This window comes from Somniosus microcephalus, unplaced genomic scaffold, assembly GCF_052327205.1.
Source record: "Somniosus microcephalus isolate GS21.2 unplaced genomic scaffold, FLI_Smic_1.0 unresolved_chr4, whole genome shotgun sequence".
NCBI lineage: Eukaryota > Metazoa > Chordata > Chondrichthyes > Squaliformes > Somniosidae > Somniosus > Somniosus microcephalus.
This window is the reverse complement of record NW_028225182.1, coordinates 58,286,882-58,308,115: the sequence shown is the minus strand read 5'-3', so window position 1 is coordinate 58,308,115 and position 21,234 is coordinate 58,286,882. Positions and strand designations below refer to the sequence as shown.

The 21,234-nt window shown below is 49.2% G+C and overlaps 1 protein-coding gene across 2 annotated transcripts in view; it reads left to right on the top strand.

Moving 5' to 3' along the window:
* LOC147091155 (ceramide-1-phosphate transfer protein-like) overlaps window positions 1-21,234 on the top strand; it is a 54,282-nt gene that overhangs the window by 2,011 nt on the left and 31,037 nt on the right. The window contains exons 2-3 of one of the 2 annotated variants that reach the window (XM_085977625.1): window positions 10,949-11,019; window positions 12,141-12,310. In XM_085977625.1, the coding sequence (XP_085833751.1) occupies window positions 10,949-11,019; window positions 12,141-12,310 (241 nt within the window). Of the gene's footprint in view, window positions 1-10,626; window positions 11,020-12,140; window positions 12,311-21,234 lie in introns of those variants that run through there. The other variant, XM_085977624.1, reaches the window with a different exon arrangement.

Below are 21,234 nucleotides of genomic sequence, written 5' to 3'. Positions count from 1 at the left end.
GAGGGGTGAGGTCATGGAGGGATTTGAAAACAAGGATGACAATTTTGAAATAGAGGCATTGCTTATCCGCGAGCCAATGTAGGTCAGTGAGCACAGGGGTGATGGGTGAACAGGACTTGGTGCGAGATAGGACGTGGTCAACCAAGTTTTGGATGACCTCAAGTTTACATAGGGTAGAATGGGGGAGGTCAGCCAGGAGTGTGTTGGAATAATCAAGTCTAGAGGTAACAAAGGCATGGATGAGGGTTTCAGCAGCGGATGAGCTGAGGCAAGGGCGGAGACAGGCGATGTTACAGAGGTGGAAGTAGTCTTAGGTATGCTGCGGGTAATGTCCAGGGAGCAGGGGAATCTGGATCAATGTCTTGAATGAGAGAAGAGCAGCAGTAAAGTTGAAACTAAACACAAGGGAACAAATTTATTCAGTCCAAAAAAACAAACAATAGAGCTGGGGTTAGAGCTAGTGATAGAGCTGGGGTTAGAGTTAGTGATAGAGCTGGGGTTAGAACTAGCGATAGAGCTGGGGTTAGAGCTAGTGATAGAGCTGGGGTTAGAGTTAGTGATAGAGCTGGGGTTAGAGCTGGGGTTAGAGCTAGTGATAGAGCTGGGGTTAGAGTTAGTGATAGAGCTGGGGTTAGAGCTAGTGATAGAGCTGGGGTTAGAGTTAGTGATAGAGCTGGGGTTAGAGCTGGGGTTAGAGCTAGTGATAGAGCTGGGGTTAGAGCTAGCGATAGAGCTGGGGTTAGAGCTAGTGAGAGAGCTGGGGTTAGAGCTAGTGAGAGAGCTGGGGTTAGAGCTAGCGATAGAGCTGGGGTTAGAGCTAGTGATAGAGCTGGGGTTAGAGCTGGGGTTAGAGCTGGGGTTAGAGCTGGGGTTAGAGCTAGTGATAGAGCTGGGGTTAGAACTAGCGATAGAGCTGGGGTTAGAGCTAGTGATAGAGCTGGGGTTAGAGCTGGGGTTAGAGCTAGTGATAGAGCTGGGGTTAGAGCTAGTGATAGAGCTGGGGTTAGAGCTAGTGATAGAGCTGGGGTTAGAGCTAGTGATAGAGCTGGGGTTAGAGCTAGTGATAGAGCTGGGGTTAGAGCTAGTGATAGAGCTGGGGTTAGAGTTAGTGATAGAGCTGGGGTTAGAGCTGGGGTTAGAGCTAGTGATAGAGCTGGGGTTAGAGCTAGCGATAGAGCTGGGGTTAGAGCTAGTGAGAGAGCTGGGGTTAGAGCTAGTGAGAGAGCTGGGGTTAGAGCTAGTGAGAGAGCTGGGGTTAGAGCTAGTGAGAGCTGTGGTTAGAGCTAGTGAGAGAGCTGGGGTTAGAGCTAGTGAGAGAGTTGGGGTTAGAGCTAGTGATAGAGCTGGGGTTAGAGCTAGTGATAGAGCTGGGGTTAGAGCTAGTGATAGAGCTGGGGTTAGAGCTAGTGAGAGAGCTGGGGTTAGAGCTAGTGATAGAGCTGGGGTTAGAGCTAGTGAGAGAGCTGGGGTTAGAGTTAGTGATAGAGCTGGGGTTAGAGCTAGTGATAGAGCTGGGGTTAGAGCTAGTGATAGAGCTGGGGTTAGAGCTAGCGATAGAGCTGGGGTTAGAGCTAGCGATAGAGCTGGGGTTAGAGCTAGTGATAGAGCTGGGGTTAGAGCTAGTGATAGAGCTGGGGTTAGAGCTAGTGATAGAGCTGGGGTTAGAGCTAGTGATAGAGCTGGGGTTAGAGCTAGTGATAGAGCTGGGGTTAGAGCTAGTGATAGAGCTGGGGTTAGAGCTAGTGATAGAGCTGGGGTTAGAGCTCGTGATAGAGCTGGGGTTAGAGTTAAGGTTAGGAGGGACAGTTTTCACACTCTCTGACTAGTAGCTGTGCACTTTGCTCCAGATGACAGTGTGCTAAAGGTTCAATAAATCAAAACTCATGGCCAGTAACACACTTCAAATGAATGTACTGATGAGGTTTTCCCATTCGAGAAACCAGGCCAAGCACCAATCTGGCCCACCCGGTGACTCCGGTAATCCCGTGCTCAGGATGGGCCTGCCCTTCCGCTACACTGGAGCAGAATTTCAGATCTTAAAGCAATTTCCGGTTTTGGACACTGGAAATACGTCCTTCATAAATTTCAGCCACGTAGAATGGGTGAGCAAGGATGCTTGCTCTGTGTTAGCAGCACAAGGCTTTTATAGGGACAAACAGCAAGTCGAGCTGACGATTGTCAGCTGTTTTGAAGCAGTGTTTTTACATGCTCTGTTGTTAAGGAGGTTTGGTACCAATGGGCTTTAGGGTAGATTTTTTTGGGTTTGCTCCAATTGGTTTTCCTATGAGAACTCCTCTACAGGAAGAGGAGCAATTGGTCTATTCCCAGAATGACGAACAGGTCTGGTGACTGCGCCGCCTGCTATTACCCACCACGCTACACAGATAGACACAAACACATTTAACTACATTTATTGGAAGCATTCAGTTTTTATGCTTCAGGATCCTTCCAGGCTGCCACAATAGGCATTGGGATATTAGCAAATCTGCAGTACATTGTTATATCAAGCATGTGACTGATGCCTTGTTGGCCAAAGCAAGCAGCTTCATCATTTTTCACACAAATAACCAGCAAGAGCATGAGAGAACACTAGTTTTCCCAAAGGGAAAGATTCTCCAAGGTCCAGCTCATCACTGATGATCCGATGGGCTCCTACACAAATGCGCTCTCATGAATCACAAGGGCTGTCAGTCCACTGCAGTGCACTTTGTTTATGACCATCAACACGGGACCATTCAAGCGAATGGCTACTTCTAAGGCAATCCATCGTGCTTCTATTATTTGCCCCACTTGTGCAACTTCACTGCGATAACTTCAAGGCTATTGTCTGCAGCCCTGGCCCATGACACATCTATGACAGTCACAGAATCACAGAAACCCCACAGTGCAGATAGAGGCCATTTCGGCCCATCGAGCCTGCACCGACACATATCCCACCCGATCCCCGTAACCCCACGTATTTAATCCCCCTAACACTAAGGGTCAATTTATCATAGCCAATCAACCTAACCCGCACCTCTTTGGACTGTGGGAGGAAACCGGAGCACCCGGAGGAAACCCACGCAAACACGGGGAGAATGTGCAAACTCCACACAGACAGTCGCCCGAGGCCGGATTTGAACCCGGGTCCCTGGTGCTGTGAGGCAACAGTGCTAACCACTATGCCACCGTGCTGCCAGTCGTCTGCACCTATTGAGCATACGGACAATGAGGTGCACGGAACTATCCGAGTCATCACAGAACACACCATGAGCATGTTACAGCAGCATTGCAGGTGCTCAGACAGATCAGGTGGCATCCTCCAATACAGCTCAAAGTCTCCCGTATCTTTGGTTCCTCGAGACATTGCAAGGGAGGAAGAAGTCAACAGGCAGTAAGGAGCCTGGTTGCCCCTTTACCATCGCTAGCACCAAAGCACAGGCTCTCATTCTGCTCATCTTCTCCAACAAACCCATTGCAACAACAGTCCCCATAGGAACAGGAGGAGGCCGTTCAGCCCCTTGAGCCTGTTCCACCATTCAATGAGATCATGGCAACCTAACTCCATATACCTGCCTTTGGCCCATATCCCTTAATACCTTTGGTTAACAAAAATCCATCAATCTCAGATATAAAATTAACAATTGACACAGCATTAATTGCCATTTGCGGAAGAGCGTTTCAAACTTCTACCACCCTTTGTGTGTAGAAGTGTTTCCTAATTTCACTCCTGAAAGGTCTGGCTCTAATATTTAGACTCTGCCCCCTAGTCCTAGACTCCCCAACCAGCGGGAATAGTTTCTCTCTCTCTACCCTATCTGTTCCCCTTAATATTCTGAAAACTTTGATCAGATCACCCCTTAACCTTCTAAATTCTAGGGAATACAACCCTAATTTGTGTAATCTCCTTGTAGCTTAACCCTTGAAACATAGAAGATAGGAGCAGGAGTAGGCCATTCGGCCCCTTGAACCTGTTCGCCATTTAATGAGATCAGGGCTGATCATCCAAATTCAGTACCCTGTCCCTGCCTTCTCCCCATATTCCTTGATCCCTTTAGCCTTAAGAAATATATCCAACTCCTTCTTGAATATATTTAATGAATTGGCCTCAACTGCCCTCTGTGGTAGAGAATTCCACAGGTTCACCACTCTCTGGGTGAAGAAATTCCTCTGGGTGAAGAAGTCCGGGTATCATTCTGGTAAATCTACGCTGCCCTCCCTCCAAGGCCAGTATATCCTTCCTAAGGTGTGGTGCCCAGAACTGCTCCCAGTGCTCCAGGTGTGGTCTAACCAGGGTTTTGTACAGCTGCAGCAAAACTTCTACCCCCTTGTACTCTAGTCCTCTGGGTATAAAGACCAGCATCCCATTAGCCTTTTTGATTATTTTCTGTACCTGTTCCTGACATTTTAATGATCGATGTACCTGAACCCCCCCCTCAGGTCTCTCTGGACCTCCACTGTTTTTAGCCTTTCACCATTTAGAAAGTCCCCTGTTCGATCCTTTTTAGGTCCAATGTGGATGACCTCACATTTGCCTACATTGAAATCCATTTGCCACAGTTTTGCCCATTCACTGAATCTGTCGATAGCCCTTTGTAATTTTATGTTTCCATCTGCACTGCCTACAATGCTGCCTATCTTTGTGTCATTAGCAAATTTGGATACATGACTTTCTATGCCATCTACTAAGTCATTCATAAATACGTGAATAGTTGAGGCCCCAACACAGATCCCTGCGAGACACCACTAGTCACATCCTGTCAATTCGAGTACCCACCCATTATCCCTACTCTCTGTCTCCTGCCGCTCAGCCAATTTCCTAACTAGGTCAATAATTTGCTCTCAGTTCCATAGGCTTCTAACTTAGTTAACAGGCTCTTATGTGGGACTTCATCAAATGCCTTCCGGAAGTCCATTAAAATAACATCCATAGACATTCCACTGTCGACTACTTTAGTCACCTCTTCAAAAGATTCAATCAGGTTTGTCAGGCGTGACCTACCTTTCACAAAGCCATGCTTAGATCGTTACCCTGGCTTTTACCTACATTACCTTTAGCTCCTACTCAACTGCAAAAGTTCCCATTCCTGTTACCTTCTGATACATTGAGGAACATTTAACTTTCCCCAAATGGGTGGGTGACCAGGCACTTAAAAGAAAGCGGGTGAAATACCCAACTCGTTCTTATTTGGCCCGAGCCATTTATTGCATCACTAGGACCCCGATGCCAGCTTAACCCAGCAGAGAATGGGATGCTCACAGTGACCATCCCGCCAACTACAACCAGGACTGAGGACCAAAGAGGCCTTTTCAGGTAAGCCACTGTCACTCCGGATGGGTCGCTGTGATTCGGCTGCTTTCCCATCCTGGAGTTCAAAAACCCTCCATTATTCAATAAGAATGTTCTCTGGACACAATGCCATTTTAATTGTCAAGAAAGCGTAAAAGTGCAAAAGGATATGTACCAACCTACGGACAATAATAGCAAATTTAGCTGGATAGCATTTGGCTGCTCTCTGTTTTCAACTAAATCCCCACTGATTTTTAAATTCCTTGAGCTCTTCTGAGGTTGTTCAGGCATTGGCCCCACCCAGTGCTCCTGGGATTACCAAGAAACAGTAATTCACCTACTGTCCAAATAGCTCCAGGCCTCAGCTTATAAGTGGACTAATTGCAATGTAACAGTATCCATTGCAAATCATATTTCCCAGCCAAAGGAAAACTTCATGTAAATTACTGAAATTGCTTTGCCCTGTTTGCAGAAGGACAAATGATGAGTCACCACAGAAAGCAGTCAGCTTTGCAGGTTCATAAAGTGTAAAGTGTTGGAACATGACCTGGCTTTTTACTGTAAATCACCTGTGTAACGTAGGGTGCCTCTTGTAGTGTCTGTGTGTAGATAAAGACACTGAAGACAGGAGTTGGTTCATAGGTATTTACTAAGCAAGTCTGGAGGGGGTTTCTAAAGGATATACACAATACACAGGCTTATATAGCCCAAGTGGCAATTACCGGCATTACGCACACCTGGGGCTCTTAAAGGCACATACACCATAATTGCTCTTAAAGGCACATACACCACAATTCCTCCCCTTCTAGCTAACTAGTACATCATATTTTAAGTAATTATTAATTACATGTTATATGCAAAATAATATACATTGCTGTATTAATTAATTATAAGTTAGTCTCTCAGGAGGCTTCCTGACTCGGTCCGGATAACGCCTCGGGGGTGTAGTAGTTTCTGGTGGTGTAGTAGGTTCTTCTGGCAAGGCTGATTCGGCTTGAAGGCCAGTGTCGGGTTCATCGGGCTCCAGTATCACCGGATCGGAGGTAGATATGGGTATCTCTACTTCATCGTTAGATGTATAGAGTGGTGGTGTAGGTTGTCCCTTTTCGGATGACTTGATGATTTGGTCAGCATGGCGCCTTATTATGCTGTCTCCGATGTCCACGGTATACATCAGTGGTCCTAATCGTGTGCAGATAGTTCCAGGCTGCCATTTCTCGGTACGGTAGTCCCGGGCCAAAACCGGTTGGCCTATCTGGAAGGCCCTAGTTGGCCTTTCATTCATGCCCTGAAACTGCCGGTTCTCCACGTCCCTTCGGATGTTGGGCTTGACCAAATCCAGCCGGCATCTTAGGTTTCTATTGTAGAACATCATGGTGGGAGTTTGGTTAGTAACCATATGCGTTGCATTCCTATATGCAAATAAGAAGTTATCCACCTTGTGCTGAAGTTTTATGTCTTCATTACCCATGGCCTTGATGGCCTTCTTGAAGGTCTGGACAAACCTTTCAGCCAATCCATTGGTGGCGGGATGGTATGGGGCGGACGTGTAGTGCTTTACCCCATTGTTCTTTAAGAACTTTCTGAATTCTTCGGACACAAATTGCGGTCCATTATCAGAACATATCTGTTCCGGCAGCCCATTCCTGGCAAATATGGTCCTTAATACTGTGATGGTTTTTTCCGTGGTGGTGGAGGACATCTTTATTACCTCCGGCCACTTGGAGTGTGCATCAACTGCGATTAAGAACATTGAGTCCATAAATGGACCAGCAAAGTCGATGTGCACCCTTTGCCAGGGAGATGAGGGCCACTCCCATGGATGTAGAGGGGCCTGTGGCGGAGCATTTTGGACCTTCTGGCATCCTAGGCAGCTCTTGGTCATGTCTTCGATGTCTCCATCGATACCTGGCCACCATACAAACGCCCTAGCTAGGTTCTTCATTTTCACTCCACCCAGATGCCCCTCGTGAAGCTCCTTTAGCACTTTATCCTGGAGTTTGGGTGGAATCACCACTCTGGATCCACACATCAAGGTTCCTCGGCACACTGACAGCTGTTCTCTTCTTTGCGAGAATGCTGGCAACAGTGGTTCGCCATGTGCTGGCCATCCCTTCACTGTTAAATCGTAGACCCGTGAGAGAGTAGGGTCATTTCTTGTCTCCCTTTCAATGGCAGAATTTGTCACCGGTAGACATTCCACTATGGTAGAGTGGAATATCTCTACTGGGTCTACTGTAGGTGCCTCTTCTATCGTTGGCAACGGTAGGCGTGATAAACCGTCAGCATTCCCATGCTGTTTTGACCCTTTGTATTCAATGTTGTATTGGTGTGCCCCTAGAAAAAGGGACCACCTCTGTAGTCTTTGTGCCGTCATAATGGGGACACCTTTTTTAGGGTTGAATATGGAGATGAGGGGTTGATGGTCAGTCAGCAAGGTAAATTTTTGTCCGTGTAGGTAATGGTTGAATTTCTTCACTCCCCATACCAGGCTGAGTGCTTCCCTGTCTATCTGGGCATAGTTACGCTCAGCTGAGTTCAATGAGCGTGACGCAAAAGCTATCGGCCGTTCCGAGCCATCAGGGAATCTATGGGACAATACCGCTCCTATGCCGTAAGGGGATGCATCGCACGCCAGTCTGATTGGTAGTGATGGGTTGTAATGAGCCAAAATTTTCTCGGATGTGATTAAGTCTTTACATTTATGGAAGGCACGTTTACAGTCTTCGTTCCATTTCCAAATCACTCCTGTCTGTAGAAGATCATTAAGAGGGTGTAGAATAGTTGATAAGTTCGGTAAAAATTTATGATAGTAATTTATTAATCCCAGGAATGACCTTAATTGTGAAACATTTTCAGGTGCTGGGGCTTTTATAACTGCTTCAATTTTTTCAGGTGACTTATGCAACCCTTCCTTATTAATTATGTGGCCACAATATGATATCTGATTTTGGAAAAATTCGCACTTGGGGCGATTTGCTCGTAGGCCCCGTTCTTTCAGCCTAGTGAGCACCTGCTCCAAATTGGCAAGTTGCTCGTTGTCGTTTTCTCCTGTTATAAGGATGTCGTCTAGGTAGCATTGAGTCCCCGGAATCCCTTGCAGGACTTGCTCCATAGCTCTTTGCCAGATAGCTGGAGCTGATGCTATTCCAAAAACCAGTCGGTTGTACTGGTACAGGCCTTTGTGTGTGTTTATTGTGAGATACTTTTTAGAGGTCTCCTCAACCTCCATCTGTAGATATGCCTGTGCCAAGTCAATTTTTGTGAAACGTTTCCCTCCGGATAGTGAGGCGAAAATATCTTCTATCCTCGGAAGAGGATACTGTACCATGTGAAGGACCGGGTTTACAGTCACCTTAAAGTCCCCACAGATGCGAATTTTTTTCTGTTCCTCAGAGTTATTTTTCAATGTTTTTTTCATGACTGGAACGATGGGTGTTGCCCATTCGCTCCAATCTATTTTGGATAATACGCCTGCCTTTTCCAAATTCTTCAGCTCTGCCTCGACTGCCGGACGTATTGCGTATGGCACCGGTCTTGCCTTAAAAAATTTTGGAATTGCTGTATCTTCCACTTTTATTGAGGCGGTGATGCCTTTCAAGGTTCCTAGTTTCTCTTGAAACACTTCTTTGGCGTTGGCCAAGATGTCTTTTAATCGTTCAGGTATGATGTCATCATTGTTTTTTTCCTTACTGGTCACCGTCAGTGCCTGAATGGAGTGCCAGTCTAAACGTATCTTCCTTATCCATTCACGTCCCAACAACGGTGGACCACCATCTTGCAGAATGTATAAATACAACTTTTGTATTTCTTTGCCGTTGTATACCACAGGCACCCTTATTTTTCCTTTGGGGTAGACTTTCTGCCCCGTATATGTTTTTAAGATAATGGATGTGTCTTTTAGAGGTATATGCGAAAATAGCCTCTCGTAATCTCGTCGATTTATTACGGTTAGAGCTGATCCTGTATCTAGCTCCATTTTAACAGGGGACCCTGCTATTGTGAGGGTAACCCAAATGGTTTGGTAATCCTCTTTGGCAAGTACATTATGTAATTTGAGACAGCTTAGTCTTTTGTTTCCGGAGTCGCTATCGCTATTCTGGTCTTCGGAGCTATTGTCCGTCATCATTTGTACCTTCCTGTACTTTTCTTTATTGATTTTTTGTTTTCTGTCAGTGGATTTATTTTGTCCAGATTGGCATACCCGTGCAATGTGTCCAATCTTACCACATTGCCTGCATGCTTTGCCCTTGAACCAGCAGTCCCTCTGGTTATGGGTGGATCTGCCGCAGCGATAACATCTTCCGAACTCCTGTGTCATTTTATGGGTGCCGAAGTCCTGTGTCTCTTGTTGTATCTCTGCAGCTCCTTTTGCTGCTGCTTCGTATGATACAGCCATACTGAAAGCTTTGTCCAATGTTAAATCTTTTTCAGAAAGCAGTCTTTTTTGTGTTCCTTCACTTAAGAGACCGCAAACAAATTTGTCTCGAAGATAATCCGATAGTCCTGCTCCGAATTGGCAGTACTTTGATAGCTTTCTTAATTCGGTTAGGTAATCAGCGTTACTTTCATTCTTGTGTTGATTTCTCTTGAAGAACTTGAATCGTTCCGCTATCAGCAGCGGTGTTGGGTTTAAATGCTCCTGCAGGGTATCAACAATTTCTTTAAAAGTCTTGTCCTTTGGTTTGGCTGGAGTGATTAAATTTCGTAACAGCCCGTATGTCTTCGCGCCCATTAAGTTCAGAAGTACTGAAGCTTTTTTTTCATCTGTTATTCCATTTGCAGTGCAATAAACCTCTACTCTTTCCACGTATGTGGTCCAATCTTCTATTTCGCCATCAAAAGCCTCAATATTACCAGATTTAGGCATTTCAGAAAAGATATGGCGCTTCCCACCCTTTTTTCTTTTTTTTTTTCTGTAGCAACGATATGGCGCTTCCCGCGCTTTCCCGCCGCTGCTACCGATAACAACGCTGTTTTACTGTGGTTTCCGTTTATTCACTGTTGGAGACTCGTTCCCGACGGAGGTCTAAACGCTGACCTGCTTGCCGCGCTGGCCGTCTCTCGAGTGCACCCTCCCAGTCCATTATTGCTTGCCTCCGATTTCGCTGCCTGTCTCAGCTGTAGAGCCCGCCGCTGGAGCTCCAGCCTGACGCCCAGGAAGGATTAGCGCAGTACCTGTCACCAGCTTGGCCAGCTGGTGAAACCACAGTTTCTCTTACTTCCTTGAGTCTTCTGGACGCTGGAGGAATCGATGTCCTTGAGGTGCTGCCGAATTGCAGGTAAGTCCGTTTCCACTTCGTCGCCACTGTAGTGTCCGTGTGTAGATAAAGACACTGAAGACAGGAGTTGGTTCATAGGTATTTACTAAGCAAGTCTGGGGGGGTTTCTAAAGGATATACACAATACACAGGCTTATATAGCCCAAGTGGCAATTACCGGCATTACACACACCTGGGGCTCTTAAAGGCACATACACCATAATTGCTCTTAAAGGCACATACACCACACCTCTCTGTGCCAACATGCTGCGTTTCAATGTGAAATACCAACATGCCCCATCAAGTCTGCATGCCTTCATACCACGTGAAGCAGTGCCCATTTTACGCCAGTTATACCCAGATTCCACTGTAAACCAAAGTCCAACATTTGTTTTCAGTATTTTATTATTTCCTGCAGCCCAATTTCATCAGATAAACCCTCAGGAATCAGACACCGAAAACAGGGAAAAGGAGTATCGTGAAAACAAGGTAAGACCCCCTACCCACAGTGAATACCATCCTCCGATATCAGACCCCTGCCCCCGATGTCCATGTGTGTGTCTGTCTGCAGGGTCCTGAGGGAGTGCTGCATTGTTGGAGATGCCATTTTACATAGGAATAGGTCATGCAGCCCCTCGAGCCTGCTATAGAATCATAGACTTCATTTAATTTACTCCTAAAATTAATTATAGCTTAACCAGACCATAAAAAAGCAAACAAAGCACGGGGGTTCATTTCTAGCGGAATGGAATTGAAAAGCAGAGGTGTTATGTTAAACTTGTATAGAACCTTGGTTAGACCATACTTGGGAGTACTATGAACTGTTCTGGTCCCCATATTATAAAAAAGGATGCAGAGGCACTGGAGAAGTTGCAAAAATGTACAAGAATTATACCATAATAACTGAGAGGTTATAACTATCAGGGAAGATTGACCAGGCTGGGGCTTTTTTCTCTAGAAAAGAGAAGGCAGAGGGGTGACCCAATAGGGGCCTTTAAAACTATGAAGGGGTTCGATAGGGTCGACGTAGAGAAGATGTTTCCACTTGTGGGAGAGACCAGAACTAGGGGCCATCGATATAAGACAGTCACTAATAAATCCAATATCCTGGCCAACATTTATACCACAATCAACACCACCAAAACCAGTCATTTATCTTGTTGCTGTTTGTGGGAGCTTGCTGTGCGCAAATTGGTTGCTGCGTTTCCTACATTACAAAAGTGACTGCACCTCAAAAGTGCTTCATTGACTGTGAAATGCTTTAGGGTGTCCTAGTGTCATGACAGGTGCTATACAATAGCTAGTACTTTCGTTTCTATCCACATTATAAGATACAGAATTAAGTGAGCTGGGGGCCCAGGCAGTACAAGCCATGTCAGTGTGAGTGTATCTATAACAGTGACCTGGATGCAGCAGGTTTTCCCTAACTCACACACCAAAGACCCTCAAGAAAGGGACGCAGGAGCAGCGATATGAAGGAGAATGAGCAGAGAGGGAAGGAGCCTACTGTTGCGGATAATACAATCCAGGAGTTAGCTGGTGTTAAGGATAACTGACTCTATTTTAATAGCTTTCTCCTGTTTTTTGTGTCCTTTGGTGAACGGGAATAGCTCATTGATGCTTCAGACACGGTGAATTCTGTGGATAAAAATCACGGAGAGGAGTGTGACAGCAGCAATTTCCAGCTCAAGCGGGTCCAAGGTGCGTTCCAGGCTTGCGTGACAAAGGATGAAGATATTTTACTTAAAAGCTACCTCGAAGGATGGGCAGAACTCCAAAAGTAAGCAAGCAAGCAAAAAAATGAATCAAATCATCTTCTTTTGACAATAAAGGTGGAGTTGACAATGCAGAGGGAACTGGGCAGGGAGATCCAGAGGACAGGAGAGCAACAGTGATGCGGAGAGAGCCTGGGATAAGAAGCCTGGTGTTAGAGGAGTCAAGGGTGTCTGTGGGATGTCATAGTTATAGAATCACAGAGTCATAAAGGCACAGAAGGAGGCCATTCGGCCCATCGAGTCCGTGCCGGCTCTCTGTGGAACAATCCAGTCAGTCCCATTCCCCGCTCTATCCCCGTAGCCCTGCAAGTTTATTTCCCTCAAGTGCCTATCCAGTCTCCCCTTGAAAACATTGAGTGTCTCCGCTTCCACCACTTCTGTCGGCAGTGAGTTCCAGGTCCTCACCACTCGCTGCGTAAAAAAGTTTTTCCTCACATCCCCCCTGTATCTTTTGCCCAAAACCTTAAATCTGTGTCCCCTAGTCCTTGTACCATCAACTAGTGGGAACAGCCTTTCCCCATCTAGCCTATCCAAACCCATCATAATCTTGTACACCTCCATCATATCACCCCTCAACCTCCTTTGCTCTAATGAAAACAAATCCAGCTTCTCCAACCTGACCCTATAGCTAAGATCCCCCATCCCCGGAACCACTCTGGTAAATCTCCTCTGCACCCTCTCAAGGGCCTTCACATCCTTCCTAAAGTGTGGGGACCAGAACTGGACGCAATACTCCAGTTGTGGTCTAACCAGCGCTTTATAAAGATTCAGCATAACTTCTCTACTTTTGTACTCAATACCTCTATTTATGAAGCCCAAGATCCCATATGCTTTGTTAACCACTCTCTGAATATATCCTGCCACCTTCAGGGACCTATGCACATTAACTCCCAGGTCCTTCTGTCCCTGCACACTCTTTAAAACTGTGCCATTAAGTGTATATTGCCTCTCCCTGTTCCTTCTGCCAAAATGCATCACCTCACACTTCTCTGTATTAAATTCCATCGGCCATTTGTCTGCCCATTCTGCCAGCCTTTCTATGTCCTGTTGCAGCTGATTGATATTATCACCACTGTTTGCCACACCCCCAAGTTTGGTGTCATAGGCAAATTTAGAAATTCTACTCTGTATTGCAATATCCAGGTCATTTATTTATATATATATATATATCAAAAAAGCAGTGGCCCCAGCACTGACCCTTGGGGAACACCACTGTCTACCATCCTCCAGTCTGAAAAACAGCCATTTACCACAACTCGCTGTTTTCTGTCCTTAAGCCAATTCCTTATCCAAGCTGCCACTGACCCACCTATTCCATGAGCCTCAATTTTGTTAACCAGCCTTCCAAGAAAACATGTAGACAACATCCATTGCATTCCCTTCATCAATCCTCTCTGTTACTTCATCAAAAAATTCACTTGGATTAGTCAAACACGATCTGCCTATTACAAACCCGTGTTGGCTCTCCTTAATTAGTTTAAACCTCTCCAAGTGCCTGTTAATTTTTTCCTTGATTATTGTTTCTAAAACTTTACCCACCACTGATGTTACACTGACCGGCCTGTAGTTACTAGGATTGTCCTTACACCCTTTCTTGAACAATGGGGTCACATTTGCCACTTAACAATCCTCAGGCACCTCCCCCACATCTAGGGAAGATTGGAAAATTATGGCAAGCCCTTCCGCTATCTCCTCCCCCAATTCTCTTAGCAACCTGGGATGCAAGCCATCTGGACCAGGCGACTTGTCCACTCTAAGCACATCCTGTCTATCAATTTTCACCCCTTCCATTGCTTCTGCCTTTTCCACTTCTACCGATATTTTGTCAGCATCCCCCTCCTTAGTAAACACCGATACAAAGTACTCATTGAGTATTCTAGCCTTGCCTTGCGCCTCTAAGCATATCTCACCTTCTTTGTCTCTAATAGGCTCGCTTACTGTTTATATGCCGGTAGAAGATTTTTCGGTTCCCTTTTATGTTAACAGGAAAGATCACTGAAGTAGTATGGGCAAAACCATGGTGGAATTTCAAAGTAAGGACAAGTATCCTGAAGTCAACAAGCAGGGCCATGAGGAGTTAGTGGAGCTTGGAGGGAGCAGGGGACATGAGAACACTATGTTTGTGTGGAATCGAAGCTTGCAGAGGCATGAGGCAGAGAGGCTAGCTAGGAGATCTTTAGAAAAGTCACTCCTCAAGTGAGAATGTATGGACCAGGGTTTCAGCAGTGCGACAGGACAGAAATAGCAATGGAGGTGGGCATCTTTGTGGAACTGGAAGATAACAGTCTTGGCAACACAGCAAATGTGGGGGCGGAAGATAAACACTGAATCAAGGAGTCGAACTGCAACAACAACTTGTATTTATTTAGCACCTTTAACATAAGAAAATGTCCCAAGGCGTTTCAGAGGCACAACCTGAGGGTCAAACCTTCCTCGCAAACAGTGGACAACCATCGACCGCCTCAGAACCGGTCATGGTAGATGCTGCCACCTGCTCCATAGATGGAAGATTAAAGCATCCCCACCATGCGACTGTGGAGCTCCTGATCAGACCCCGGAGCACATCATTGAGCACTGCCCTCAGAGGAAATTCACAGGCAGCCGACAAGATATCCACGCTGTTACACCGGAAGCTTTGGCCTGGATATCTGACTTCGATATTGACATTTGATTTGTTTTGCTACCACCATACGAAAGGCATAATTAGCCAAAAATTAACACCAAAGAAGGGGATATTAAGACAGGTAAACAAAAGTATGGTTAAAGTGGTAGATTTTAAGGGGCTTTTGAAGGAGGTTTATCGAGAGACTTCCAGAGCTTGGGGCTAAACAGCTGAAGGTATGGCCGCCAATGGTGGGAAGAAGGGAGTGAGGATACACAAGAGCTTAGAGTTGGATAAACATAAGAGTTCTCGGAGGGTTATAGGGCTGGAGCAGGTTACAGAGATAGGAAGGGTCGAGGCCATGGCGGGATTTGAACATGAGGATGAGAGTTTTAAAATTGAGGTATAGCCAGACCGAGAACCAATGTAGGTCAGCAAGCACAGGGGGTGATGGGTGAATAGGAGTTGGTGTGAGTTAGGACACGGGGCAGTGAGCACAAGGGGATGATGGGTGAACGGGACTCGGTGCGAGTTAGGACACGGGGCAGCGAGCACAGGGGGTGATGGGTGAACGGGACTGGGTGTGAGTTAGGACACGGGGCAGTGAGCACAGGGGCTGATGGGTGAACGGGACTAGGTGTGAGTTAGGACACGGGGCAGTGAGCACAGGGGGTGATGGGTGAATAGGAGTTGGTGTGAGTTAGGACACGGGGCAGTGAGCACAAGGGGGTGATGGGTGAACGGGACTCGGTGCGAGTTAGGACACGGGGCAGCGAGCACAGGGGGTGATGGGTGAACGGGACTGGGTGTGAGTTAGGACACGGGGCAGTGAGCACAGGGGGTGATGGGTGAACGGGACTAGGTGTGAGTTAGGACACGGGGCAGTGAGCACAGGGGGTGATTGGTGAAGGGGACTGGGTGTGAGTTAGGACACGGGGCAGTGAGCACAGGGGGTGATGGGTGAACGGGACTGGGTGTGAGTTAGGACACGGGGCAGTGAGCACAGGGGGTGATGGGTGAACGGGACTAGGTGTGAGTTAGGACACGGGGCAGTGAGCACAGGGGGTGATGGGTGAACGGGACTGGGTGTGAGTTAGGACACGGGGCAGTGAGCACAGGGGGTGATGGGTGAACGGGACTGGGTGCGAGTTAGGACACGGGGCAGTGAGCACGGGGTGACGGGTGAACGGGACTGGGTGCGAGTTAGGACACGGGGCAGTGAGCACAGGGGGTGATGGGTGAACGGGACTGGGTGTGAGTTAGGACACGGGGCAGTGAGCACAGGGGGTGATGGGTGAACGGGACTGGGTGTGAGTTAGGACACGGGGCAGTGAGCACAGGGGGTGATGGGTGAACGGGGCTCGGTGTGAGTTAGGACACGGGGCAGTGAGCACAGGGGGTGATGGGTGAACGGGACTGGGTGTGAGTTAGGACACGGGGCAGTGAGCACAGGGGGTGATGGGTGAACGGGACTGGGTGTGAGTTAGGACACGGGGCAGTGAGCACAGGGGGTGATGGGTGAACGGGACTGGGTGTGAGTTAGGACACGGGGCAGTGAGCACAGGGGGTGATGGGTGAACGGGGCTCGGTGTGAGTTAGGACACGGGGCAGTGAGCACAGGGGGTGATGGGTGAACGGGGCTCGGTGTGAGTTAGGACACGGGGCAGTGAGCACGGGGTGATGGGTGAACGGGGCTCGGTGTGAGTTAGGACACGGGGCAGTGAGCACGGGGGGTGATGGGTGAACGGGACTGGGTGTGAGTTAGGACACGGGGCAGTGAGCACAGGGGGCGATGGGTGAATGGGACTGGGTGTGAGTTCGGACACGGGGCAGTTGATTGATAGATCCTGCTCGGCTGATTTGGAATTCCTCATGGTAAGGTGCAGACCCTTCTACCTGCCTTGGGAATTCACGAATGTTATCATCACTGCGGTCTACATCCCACCACACGCTAATGCCAAACTAACACTGAAGGACCTCTACAGGGCCATCAACGAACAACAAACTGCGCACCCAGACGGAGCTTTTATCGTCGCGGGGGACTTCAATCACACAAACCTAAAAACTGTACTACCGAAATTCCACCAGAATGTCTCCTGCCCCACAAGAGGGGAGAACACACTGGATCAAGTCTACACGAGCATTGTAGACGCTTATAAGGCCATTCCCTGCCCCCACCTTGGGAAGTCTGACCACCTCTCCCTGTTTCTAGCCCCGGCATACAAACCGCTCATCAAAAGAGGGAGAACATCAGTGAGAGCAGTGAAAGTATGGCCAGAGGGGGCAGTCTCGGAGCTTCAGGATTGCTTCGAACGCACTGATTGGGGCATGTTTGCCCACAATGACATCAAGGAATACGCATCCACAGTGCTATTCTACATTAACAGCTGCGTCGAGGTCGTCATGACCCACAAAAATATCAGGTCATACCCCAACCAGAAACCCTGGATGAACGGAGAGGTCCGCTCACTGTTGAAAGCACGCGACGCAGCATTTAAATCTGGCGACGCGGCGGCTTGCAGTGCAGCTAGGACCAACCTAAAAAAGGGGATCAGGACTGCCAAAAGGAAACAGACACTGTGGATAGAGGATCACTTCCGCAACAACTCAGACCCCCGGCGCATGTGGCAAGGCATCCAGTCCATCACTGACTACAAGGGCAAAAACACCAGTCCCCCGGTCAGCGACGCCTCCCTTCCGGAGGAGCTTAACAACTTCTACGCTCGCTTCGACAGGGACAACAAGGAGCCGGCTACCAAAGCCTTGCCACCCCCGGAAGACCAGGTGCTCACTCTGTCGACCTCCGACGTAAGGGGTGTTCTACGCGGAGTGAACACACGAAAGGCTGCTGGACCGGATAGCATCCCTGGACGGGTACTCAAGGAATGTGCTGATCAGCTGGCTGATGTCTTCACCGCCATCTTCAACCTGTCATTGGCCCAGGCAGTAGTCCCTACATGCTTCAAGACCGCCACCATCATTCCTGTGCCTAAACAAGTGGCTGTGACGTGTCTGAACGACTATCGACCTGTCGCACTCACACCCATCATAATGAAGTGTTTCGAGAGACTGGTCTTAGCCCACATCAAAGCCAGTGTTCCTGCCTCCCTTGACCAACACCAGTTTGCCTATCGGGCAAACAGATCAACGGAGGATGCAATCACAACTGCTCTACACTCGGCACTGAATCACCTAGATGGTAAGGAGACCTACATCAGAATGTTGTTTATAGACTACAGCTCAGCATTCAACACTATCGTCCCCAACAAGCTGGCCACCAAACTCCAAACTCTTGGCCTGAACACTTCCCTCTGCAACTGGACCCTGGACTTCCTAACAAACAGACACCAGTCTGTCAAATTAGGTAACCACACCTCCTCCCCCTGACCCTGAACACGGGGGCCCCACAAGGATGTGTGCTGAGCGCCCTCCTCTACTCCCTCTTCACCCACGACTGTGTGGCTGTTCATGGTTCCAACACCATCAAGTTTGCGGATGACACCATGGTAGTAGGCCAGATCGCCAACAACGATGAGTCAGCCTACAGGGAGGGGGTCCAGCATCTCGTGAAGTGGTGCGCCGATAACAACCTGGCCCTTAACATCAAGAAAACAAAGGAAATAATCGTGGACTTCAGGAAGTCCAAAGGCGGAAGTCACACCCCCATCCACATCAATGGGGCGGAGGTGGAAAGGGTGGCCAGCTTTAAGTTCCTCGGAGTCCACATCACGGAAGACCTCTCCTGGTCCCTCAACACCTCCTCTCTGGTGAAGAAGGCCCAGCAGCGCCTATATTTCTTGAGGAGGCTGAAGGGATGTAATCTGTCACCCCCGATCCTCTCTAACTTCTACCGCTGCACTATAGAGAGCATCCTGACAAACTGTATCACGGTATGGTACGGCAGCTGTAGCTCCCATGACCGGAAAGCCCTGCAGCGGGTAGTCAAAACTGCCCAGCGCATTACCGGCACCCGGCTACCGACCATAGAACATATATATCAGAAACGCTGTCTACGGAGGGCACGGTCCATCATCAAAGACCCTACCCACCCCAGCCACAGTCTGTTCATCCTCCTACCATCTGGAAGAAACTACAGATGCATTCGCACCCGTACGACCAGATTTAGGAGCAGCTTCTTTCCCAGGGCTGTCATCCAACTGAACTCCACAAATAAACTCTAAAGCCTGCACATTTGCCGATGCACTTTATTATGGTCATATTTATGCTAATATATATGTACAAATGTACGTTGAAATGTTTAAGTGTCCTAATCCAAATTGTACACTCTCGGGAGCCGCAAGCCTACATTTGGTTGTACTGCACTTGTGCACTAACAATGACAATAAAAGTTGATTTGATTTGATTTGTGAGCACAGGGGGTGATGGGTGAATGGGACTGGGTGTGAGTTAGGACACGGGGCAGTGAGCACAGGGGGTGATGGGTGAACGGGACTGGGTGTGAGTTAGGACACGGGGCAGTGAGCACAGGGCGTGATGGGTGAATGGGACTGGGTGTGAGTTAGGACACGGGGCAGTGAGCACAGGGGGTGATGGGTGAACGGGACTGGGTGTGAGTTAGGACACGGGGCAGTGAGCACAGGGGGTGATGGGTGAACGGGACTGGGTGTGAGTTAGGACACGGGGCAGTGAGCACAGGGGGTGATGGGTGAACGGGACTGGGTGTGAGTTAGGACACGGGGCAGTGAGCACAGGGGGTGATGGGTGAACGGGACTGGGTGTGAGTTAGGACACGGGGCAGTGCGCACAGGGGGTGATGGGTGAACGGGGCTCGGTGTGAGTTAGGACACGGGGCAGTGAGCACGGGGTGATGGGTGAACAGGACTGGTTGTGAGTTAGGACACGGGGCAGTGAGCACAGGGGGTGATGGGTGAACGGGACTGGGTGTGAGTTAGGACACGGGGCAGTGAGCACAGGGGGTGATGGGTGAACGGGACTGGGTGTCAGTTAGGACACGGGGCAGTGAGCACAGGCGGTGATGGGTGAACGGGACTGGGTCTGAGTTAGGACATGGGGCAGTGAGCACAGGGGGTGATGGGTGAACGGGACTGGGTGTGAGTTAGGACACGGGGCAGTGAGCACAGGGGGTGATGGGTGAACGGGACTGGGTGTGAGTTAGGACACGGGGCAGTGAGCACAGGGTGATGGGTGAACGGGACTGGGTGTGAGTTAGGACACGGGGCAGTGAGCACAGGCGGTGATGGGTGAACGGGACTGGGTGTGAGTTCGGACACGGGGCAGTGAGCACAGGGGCTGATGGGTGAACGGGACTGGGTGTGAGTTCGGACACGGGGCAGTGAGCACAGGGGGTGATGGGTGAACGGGACTGGGTGTGAGTTAGGACACGGGGCAGTGAGCTCGGGGCGATGGGCGAATGGGACTCGGGGCGAGTTAGGACACGGGGCAGTGAGCACGGGGTGATGGGTGAACGGGACTGGGTGTGAGGTAGGACACGGGGCAGTGAGCAGAGGGGGTGAAGGGTGAACGGGACTGGGTGTGAGTTAGGACATGGGGCAGTGCGCACAGGGGGTGATGGGTGAACGGGACTGGGTGTGAGTTAGGACATGGGGCAGTGAGCACAGGGGGTGATGGGTGAACGGGACTGGGTGTGAGTTAGGACACGGGGCAGTGAGCACAGGGGGCGATGGGTGAACGGGACTGGGTACGAGTTAGGACACGGGGCAGTGAGCACAGGGGGTGATGGGTGAACGGGACTGGGTGTGAGTTAGGACACGGGGCAGTGAGCACAGGGGGTGATGGGTGAACGGGACTGGGTGAGAGTTAGTACACGGGGCAGTGAGCACAGGCGGTGATGGGTGAACGGGACTGGGTGTGAGTTAGGACACGGGGCAGTGAGCACAGGGGGTGATGGGTGAACGGGACTGGGTGTGAGTTCGGACACGGGGCAGTGAGCACGGGGTGATGGGTGAACGGGACTGGGTGTGAGTTAGGACACGGGGCAGTGAGCACGGGGGGTGATGGGTGAACGGGACTGGGTGTGAGTTAGGACACGGGGCAGTGAGCACGGGGTGATGGGTGAACGGGACTGGGTGTGAGTTAGGACACGGGGCAGTGAGCACAGGGGGTGATGGGTGAACGGTACTGGGTGTGAGTGCGGACACGGGGCAGTGAGCACAGGGGCTGATGGGTGAACGGGACTGGGTGTGAGTTCGGACACGGGGCAGTGAGCACAGGGGGTGATGGTTGAACGGGACTGGGTGTGAGTTCAGACGCGGGGCAGTGAGCACAGGCGGTGATGGGTGAACGGGACTGGGTGTGAGTTCGGACACGGGGCAGTGAGCACAGGGG